Raw genomic sequence first — 9,080 nt, forward strand, 5'->3', positions numbered from 1 at the left:
CGTGGAACCACGCGAGGATCGACATGAGTTTCTTGCAAAAACGCAAACTCATCGCGTATTTGTACTATTCGCACAATATTACATAAATCGCACCGAACGACGCCATATTGATAAGTGCCTGCACGTGAACAGCCGTGAGGATCTACACACTGTACAAAGTACGAGCGTAGTAGTCCTAGGGCCCATTTGAAATTTCTCACTTTTACTTGACACATGTTTGCTAACATAGATTTTATGATCATTCTTGGATGGTTTTTGCCTCCTGAACACGATGGCATAGGTTTCGATTGCCGAATTGTGTCCGAACATGGTGAAAAACATCAAAATAGAAAAGACCGTTATTACTATAGCAACCCAACTAGAATTGCTCCTATATCCATTTTTACTGACATGTATATGGCCAAGTAGCACCTCATTTTGCTCAGAATAAGCAGTAGATACACTGTACAGTACGGCAACAAGTACTGTACTTTAACAGTGTCAAAACAAAATTTCCAAAGTGCAGTGAAACTACTTGGCTTTTGGACATGTTCATGTACATTTACATGTCGCGTCGAATGTTAGCATTGAGGTACGTGTACATGTATGTGCAGCTAGCAGGTACATGAGACTATTTACAGGCATGCATTATTATAATAATCAGACTGCAAACACGAGGGAAGCGTCAGACGGTTCGGCGTTACACTTCAACTGAGAGAATAGGTATTGTCAAATACTAACAGGAGAAGGAAAAGGTGGTAGGAAACTGTCAGAGTCTAAGGAACGAAGTGCTATAGGACAGTTTCAACCTGAACTAATTTACTCGAAGTACGTGTAGATAATACGATAGATCTTGCAGCAATATAAGAAGAACAACACTACTTGTATGCGATGGCAGTGCTGTAACGAAAAATGATGAAAATGAAAATACCAAAATCCTTTGCATAAAACAGTCCAAACATTGGCTAGCTTGTCATTCAAGGCTGCAGTTGGACAACGCTCACATGTGAATAGCTGCAGTTTAAAAAGCTGATCGATCCCAACATTGTGATACGAATACTTTCACTTCCATGTGTTTTGGGAGAATCGTACGTCGCAATCGAGCTATGTCGTTGCTGTGTCATCATCTATGTGCCATGCGCTACTTGATGTACCGGCCTGCTATGCCGGATACCGCCAGCCATGCATCGACCAGGTGCCAGGCGCGAACTGATGGTGGTGGTGGTGAGAAGGAGAGCTCTGTGCCAGAACTTTGCAGCCTAGAGAGCGTGTGTGGGCAGGCGTGTGTTTACCGCCATATTGCCAGGTGTGTCTTTACCACCATATTTAGCAACCATAAGTACAGCTGCAGTGGTGTCTTCAACTTCATTCTCCCGAGTCAAGCTCCGTATGAAGACATCCAAGAAGAAGATTGCCTGATGAGTCCAGCGGGGACGAAACGTACGTCGCAATCGAGCTATGTCGTTGCTGTGTCATCATCTATGTGCCATGCGCTACTTGATGTACCAGCCTGCTATGCCGGATACCGCCAGCCATGCATCGACCAGGCGCCAGGCGCGAACTGATGATGGTGGTGGTGAGAAGGAGAGATCTGTGCCAGAACTTTGCAGCCTAGAGAGCATGTGTGGGCAGGTGTGTGTTTACCGCCATATTGCCAGGTGTGTCTTTACCACCATATTTAGCATCCATGTGTTTCACTTTAACTGAAGTTGTTCTTCCGTCTGAGCTTCGGAAACTCTACGCCGTACAGCTGAGCCCATCTCTACTCCGCCACCTACACCATCACTGTTGGCTCTGCAGTCAGGGACAATTCTTTAGCCACTAGTTCATGAGGTATTACATGAACATGTTTTCCCTCTTCACCACCGCTCTTGAATCGCATCAACTACGTGCAGTGATCAGTTCAGGAGAGACAAGCCACGACATTGGACATCGGACTCTTTCTTGCAGTTAGTGTTTTATAAGTATAACTGTAGTTTCACATTGCCTAGGCCCAGCCATCAAATTCTGCGACAAGGAAATGATTCTTCTACTGCTGGTGTTGCATATTGGGATAGGTTACCTCCAGGTACTCGGATTTCGTTTTTGTAACACTCCACACCACATAGCTACTCCCTCTCACTGCAGCATGGCACTCCTAAGGCAGTTGTCCTAGAGCTGTTGAGCTGGTAAATAGGCTTTGTGCTAATGGTAGCTGATCACCACGGTCGGTGTGTTCAAATCATGGTACTAACACTAGCCGCTCTTGTAGATTCGAATCAAATGCTTGTCCACTGTAACACCTCCTGTGCAGCAGTACTTACAAAGTAAATGCCTTCATTCCAGCCCGATGAAGTTAGCCAGGTCTGAAACTTTCCACGGTTGTAGATTAGTCCTGCGAATAGTTACAACTGGCTTGGCAAGCTATGATGACTTTCCCCTGCTTTCCACACATAATTGTTGTGCTGCTCCTTGTTGGAATCATGCCTACTTTTCCGGGGAGCCAAGATGACATTGTAATGAAGGTTCTGCTGAATTTAGCATCGATCCATTCGTGGACGTTCCCACAGCAAAAGCACCAGCGAGTCAATGCAAAACTTTGAAGAAAGTGTCCAAACGAGGTAACACATTTCTGGTATGTCACAACTACACTACGGTACTTGATGCTCAATCTTTCCAACTCTCGCACAAAATCAGTGTACGCGTCGGTTCGCATCCTGTGTATGTACGGTGTTACTATAGCTCCTGGCACATAAAAGGGTAAAAACTCCCAGGTCCAGTCAATATAGTACCGAGAAAGTCTTGAAAATGCTTGAATATAGCCGATGAGAACTTAGTTTTTTCGGCAATTTTGTATTCCTATCGAGGGTGATTTCGGGACCTTTGGACGCGATTGGACTCGCCATACTGGGCCAAGATGCTCTTGAAGACATTATCTATCAAATAACACCGAAAAATCCTTGTTAGCCAACATGTGTCAAGGCATGTATTTTAGAGGTCGATTTTTTGAATTGGCCCCTGTACTATAGCTTGTAGATTGTAAGTTTCAACAACTGCCAAGCCTCTTATACGGGCAAAATAAACACAATTACGAGTGCAACCTCAACAGCACCGGCAGAAAAACGAGCAAAAAATGGCTGTGAAGACAGTCGAGAGAGCAAAAAATTAATGGCTGTGAAAACAGTCGAGAGAGCAAAAAAAGGCTGAGAGCAAAAATGGCTGTGAAAACAGTCTAGTACGGAGCCTCGGGAGGGAGCTTTAACCGATGCTGCTCATGGCAACCGCAAATCGGGCCGAGTCGTTTGCATCTGAGGGCACGCGGTGCCGATGGCCTCGCAGACTGGCAACAGCTGCACGGATGAGATTGTAGGTGATTGGCTACAAAGTCTGTTTGTATTAAATTTTGTAGTTGTAGGTCTACCGGTACGCGGTAGTGGAATGTATTGTAGTGGCATGCGCCATGGGCCTGTGTAGCATTGAGCATGAGCGGTGCTTAGTTTTCTTCGGCAAATTCAAATTCTACCTTCTGCATTCTAAATACATGTACATGTAATAAACAATAATAGGAAAGCTGACAGGGTCGCTTTTCTAATGATAATAACAATAAGGTACCGGTACCATGCATACTCACACAATAATAGAAAAGCTGACAGGATCGCTTTTCTAATAAATGTACCGCCCGATACGTGATAGCAAGAGTACATAACCAAGAGTGTGCAACTCGACGATCCTCCAGCCCCAGGTTATGACTGTACTCTTGCAGTCTTGGTGATAGCAGAATGGTCGACCTTTTTAGTTTTTACCTTAGATCTACATTCTGACATTGCGCAGTCTACCTGTATCTCAGCTACTACAATAGTAGCAGCTACTACATCAGTAGTCATGTAGTCATGTAGATGAAAGCTTGTAGTAACAGACATGTAGATCTACATGATTGTACTGTAAGCATGGTAAGTGTAAAGGCAGAAGAGAACAGAGACAGCCGGCTAGGTCATCAGTGTAACTGAGTTGTCTGAGGATTGCCTTAGCTTTGCTATGTGCATGAAACGCAGCGTTACAACAATGACCTAGCCGGCTGTCTCTGTTGTCTCTGTTCTCTTCTGCCTTTGTGGTAATGCTCCATCCTTGTGGTGTTGAGCACTCTACTCTAGCCTAGGCAATCTGGGAACTCTCGCTATTGTGATTGTACTGTACTACTACTAGTATTTTGTGCAAGCTGCACTGGCCATGTATCATGTGTGTATATTGATGACAATGATGTACATGTATGCTGACTGACTCATGACTGCAACAATTTAATTTAACAAGTGCAAACTACTGATAGTGATACATGTAGTGATACTCTGTCTCTGATTCTGAAGAGTAAGTGAAGGATGGTAGACTGCCTAGTCATATCACAATAATTTGTTGTGCCTGCAGGCCTGTGCAGTCTGTGTCCTCCCAGGGCCACCAAGAGAAACCCTGATTCATGTCAGTAGAGTGCTGATTATCCGCACCCCTCGGGGCGCAGGGTGTCCGGATGAGGACTATGTTCGGATAAGGTAGCGGTTGCACATTCATCTAAAACATGCCCCTCATATTCTCATCATTTAAAAACTTTCTCATTCTCTTTCTACTGTAGTTCTGCAGTACCACAGACACAGGAACTAGAGACACTTCAACTCCTCTAAAATGACTTTTTTGATGACTTTGTCTCCAACCCATTGCGATGCATCGTGTGTACTGTTGTGCTTCGGGTACGAAAAATCAACAAACAGCAATACTCATCGAGTTTCGACCCTTCAATTCAATGCAAACACTGGCATTTCGGATACTGTAGTATAAATTGATCGTTCGGATAGTTGACGTCGGATAATCGGCATTCTCCTGTCCTGTACTCTTGCTCCCACGGATACTATACCCGAAAGAACTGAGTCACACTGACATCTGCGGACTACTACAAAAATACAAATGAATGTCACTCATGTTGTTGGTTGACATCATGATTGTACAGCAAGTACAGTGTACATGGACTGACGTCTTCCAGCGAATCGGACGCTGGAAGGGGTTATGTACGATCATGTACACGACGCACTCTCTTAGTCTACTCTTACTAATTGTTACTTTCTTAGCCTTGAATGGTATATGTTGTGAGTTTGATACGACCCCGGCTATTTGTTTCTTCTATCCGAACAGAAGAGAGCACATGAGAATGCATCAAACAGTCATAATAATTATCACTCATGATCAGATATTCACTTGACTGATAGCAAACAAGGAGATGGTCTTGTGTTCTTTGAGTGTACATATAAATGCACTGGCAGTCCCCATACGGCGATGGGATTGCAGGGGAGGGCTCACACCGCGGCTAGCACATTGTTAGTACTTCAGTATCCCTGTACCCAGCACCAGGTGGGAGACAATTCGTCAACTACTCGTACATGTGGCGAACGTTATCACCTGTTGACCACCCACTCTGACCTTTTATAAGGAACTTGAAGGCCAGAGATCGAATTCAAACACAATCATGATGACGGATTACATCACTCACTACCGGTACTTCCACGAAACTTGATCTAAAAAGTCCCGACTTCCCACACCCCGTAACAGGCGAGACACAATTGTCTGGCTTGTTCTGTGCCAGGTCACCTGACCACCACGCGACCTGGGAATAAAACACCACAGGGTGGTCACAGTATAGTAGTAGATGAAGCACCTACATGTACATGTAGCTGCGAAGGTGAGGTGGTAAGTCACATCGTATTGCGTTTTCTTTAGAGGCTTATCTCTGGCACACTTTTCATCAAAAACATTGTATTATCCAGTTCTGCACGCTTACAATCATACATGTACATGTATGTTCAAGCGCAGAGCTCTGCTCTAGACTACAGTATGTCTTTACCTCAGGCTTTCTTTGCTCACCTATTGCTCATCACTTCTTTTACAGATATGATATTATGGAAAGTTTGGAACAATAAAAAATTACAAATTACAACCAATGTCCGACAAGGGGGGCCGGAGAAACCTCTTTCACTGCAGCCGCATCCACTGTCGACTGTCACTAGTGACTGCCACGAGTTCATAAGTAACTACTTGAGTTAGTTGTTACTGTATTCCCATGCAATCTTCCTACTGCGGTCAGCGTGGTCACCATGGTCACATGGCCTGACTGGAGCATGAACCAAGTCATTTTGTTGCGACTCCGTGTTTCAAGCGGTAAGGAGATCAGGGATATGGATCACTAGTTCTGGTGCTTGGAGGTTCTCAGATAAAGGATGAAGATAGTTGCATAACAGCGTTATCTAACGCAGTACCAGGGGATGCTTGACAGCTATCAAGAGCCACTGAGCCTCTATCTGCACCGTCGGTAGTGCATGTACATAATATGGCTGATGGGGAATGGATATCATTATCACCATCACAATCTGCAAACTCACTTATCAAGATTGCTAGAATATGCATAGGTTCAAAACAACACTTTCTCGTGGTGAGGCAGTCATGAGAAATTGAGTGAACATGTACAGGATTGGAAGAAGGAAAACTGGATTGGGCGAAAAAGATAACAAAGGCTAGAATATTGATTTCGTCAGGCAGACTACCAGCCATTAACGTGCATGGCAGAAGACAACACAACAGAATAGTTATGGTCCCGCGAACGTGAAGTTTAATTAATTTTAAAAGTAAGTTGCGAACGCAGTAAAGGCATCACGGAGCAGGTTTTCCTAGCCGACGGATCTACATGATTGTACAGTCATGTAGATGTAAGTTCGGCAATACTGTATAAGTACAAATTTTTCGTTTGGAATTGACTTTCGCTATTTTCGTTAGGGGGCACGAAATAACGAAAGTTTGTACCAAACTAAAGTTGTTTTTTTCTGAACGTTCGGGGTGACAGACCTCGACCAAAAACGAAATTTAGTACGTAACAAGCCTGCTGGTGGAGTGATCTAACGAAAGATTTCGTGAACGGAAATTTGCACTTACCGGTATACAGTATACGACTACTCCATAGCACACTGGGAGCAAGGGTAATCGTTTTAAAGCCACTCAGGCTACAAAGTATTGAAGGTATGGCTACCGGGGATGCGCGGCCATCCTGAGGTTTTGCACTGACAAGGACAAAGATAAGATGAGTTGAGATGAAAACGGAACTAATACGTCGGTGCGCAAATACTAATACCAGTATTAGATTGTGCTGATAGACTAGACTGAGATTGACGAAAGGCAGAAAGCGCAATTGTGTGAGATACGTGTACATATAGGTGTCGTAATTGGGTAAAGCAAAGTTTCTGATCCTACCAGACCTCAATCACTTGATTAGAAAAATGGTAAGTCAGAGCAACACATGATCAACACAATGAAAGGTGACGCACGAAACTCCGGCATGGTATTCACCCCCCTCCCTCCCTTGGATTTCAGCTCCACGTCTGCCGAATCGACATCATAATGACGTCATGCTCATATTGTATGACTTGACGGCGACCTGCCCACAATACCTCTGGCGCACTCCATCTCCCTTCTCCGCTTGTGTTTAGCTGTCTTCGTTTTGTTGGGCTGATTGACCTACTTCGTGGATCGTGGTGGACGTTTGAGGTACTGTCTCAGCGCTCTGCAGAATGGCTTGGAGGACCCTGGTGCCTCAGCCACTGGTAGCGAGCGCAGTATCGACCCTTCTCGTAGCTGCGTGTAGCTTGGTGATTCTGGCTGAATTAGGAGGTGCTACGCGTTTCAATAAGTGGAATGAATCGCCGTCTAGCAGCAGAACAGCACACAGTGCAAGCAAGCACACATTGGGACACAACCGCCCCAGAGAAACCAGTCATGATGCTGGTCCGGCGATCGTGAGCGCTAAGCTATCTGTCAACGCATCTGTGCCACGAGGGGAGCTGGGCGGACTGCTGTTCGGAATCTTCCTCGAAGAGATCAACCATGCGGGAGATGGTAAGACTGACGCAAATTCACCATAAGAGAAGAGTGAATGGTGATCATGCACCCCGCTAATTCGTCTGAAGGGGTTCCGCTGCAAGCAACACGTTATCCCGAACTACATTGTAATGGGATCAATCTCAAACCTCTGGTAGGGTATATCATTCATTCCAGATGTCACCAGACACGGGGGAAGCTGGAACGGAGCACATCCATTAACTCACCCCCCGGCCAACAGGCCTGCGGAAATGATCCAATGAAGTAATGTTACACCTAGCAGGATTGTGCTTATCCGTAACCATAGTCGCACAGGTTCATTAGACACAGGTACTACGAAGCAATCACGAACAAGGATACTGTATTAACTAGTTTAAAGCAACGGACAGCCATATCACTGAGCCCATACGAATTCATATGCAGCAGGCTTCATGTGTCCTCCCTAATTTATTATATATTTTATCAATTTATTTCACCTTCCCGTGGCCAGAGAATAGAGGCCAATATCGGAGGGGGCGATAGCCAGCCATGACAGTAGGTAAAATGCAAAAATGACAAACTACAAGAGGCAATCACCTACACAGGGCGAGGCAAAGAGAAGCAAGTCTGAATGAAGGATTATTAGCAGTTATTAGAACTCAAGCTTCGAATGCCCTCCCGTATACTAGTAACACGAACACAACTTTATAGTATTGTCACTGGAACGGATTTGTTTGAGAACTACTATACCGGTTATGTATAATTGGTTGTATGCAGGTGGCCTGTATGCAGAAATGGTGGAAAACAGAGCGTTCGGCGAAGATCTTCACGAGATGCCATCCAACGCTAGCATGTACCATTCACTGGCTAGTGTGGCAAACGACAGTCAGGGCATGTTTATCAGACACTGCTCTTTCGAAGGATACACAACCGAGGTATGGTTCATCCCCCATGAGACACAACTTACGAAATTCATGAAATTGTTCATATGCACGTGAACTATATGATTGTATCTACTGTACTCACTATAGTTATACAGGGAAACCTGGTTCCCTCCTCACTGTGCATCAGGGAGTACTAAAACACGGTATTTTAGTGCTCCCTTTTGTGCCCGCAACTGGATGAGTCTAGATACTGTTTTTTCAGATCGACAACGGTGATTTGGATCGTTCAGACAGCTCGTTCGCCTTCACCACACTGCCAGGTCATGCTGCAGCTAGCAATGCGGTCAGCCTGGAGTC

At 44.9% G+C, this 9,080-nt stretch overlaps 1 protein-coding gene across 1 annotated transcript in view; it reads left to right on the plus strand.

Annotated features, from left to right (window-relative positions):
• Positions 1-7,455: 7,455 nt before the first annotated feature.
• LOC135804505 (uncharacterized) overlaps positions 7,456-9,080 on the plus strand; it is a 17,162-nt gene continuing 15,537 nt past the window's right edge. The window contains exons 1-3 of the mRNA XM_065318390.1: positions 7,456-7,878; positions 8,617-8,774; positions 8,986-9,080. The exon at positions 8,986-9,080 is cut by the window's right edge and continues 40 nt beyond it. Coding sequence (XP_065174462.1) covers positions 7,554-7,878; positions 8,617-8,774; positions 8,986-9,080 — 578 coding nt within the window. The 5' untranslated portion in view covers positions 7,456-7,553. The remainder of the gene's footprint in view (positions 7,879-8,616; positions 8,775-8,985) is intronic.

The sequence above is a fragment of the Sycon ciliatum genome, chromosome 1 (assembly GCF_964019385.1).
Source record: "Sycon ciliatum chromosome 1, ocSycCili1.1, whole genome shotgun sequence".
Classification (NCBI taxonomy): domain Eukaryota; kingdom Metazoa; phylum Porifera; class Calcarea; order Leucosolenida; family Sycettidae; genus Sycon; species Sycon ciliatum.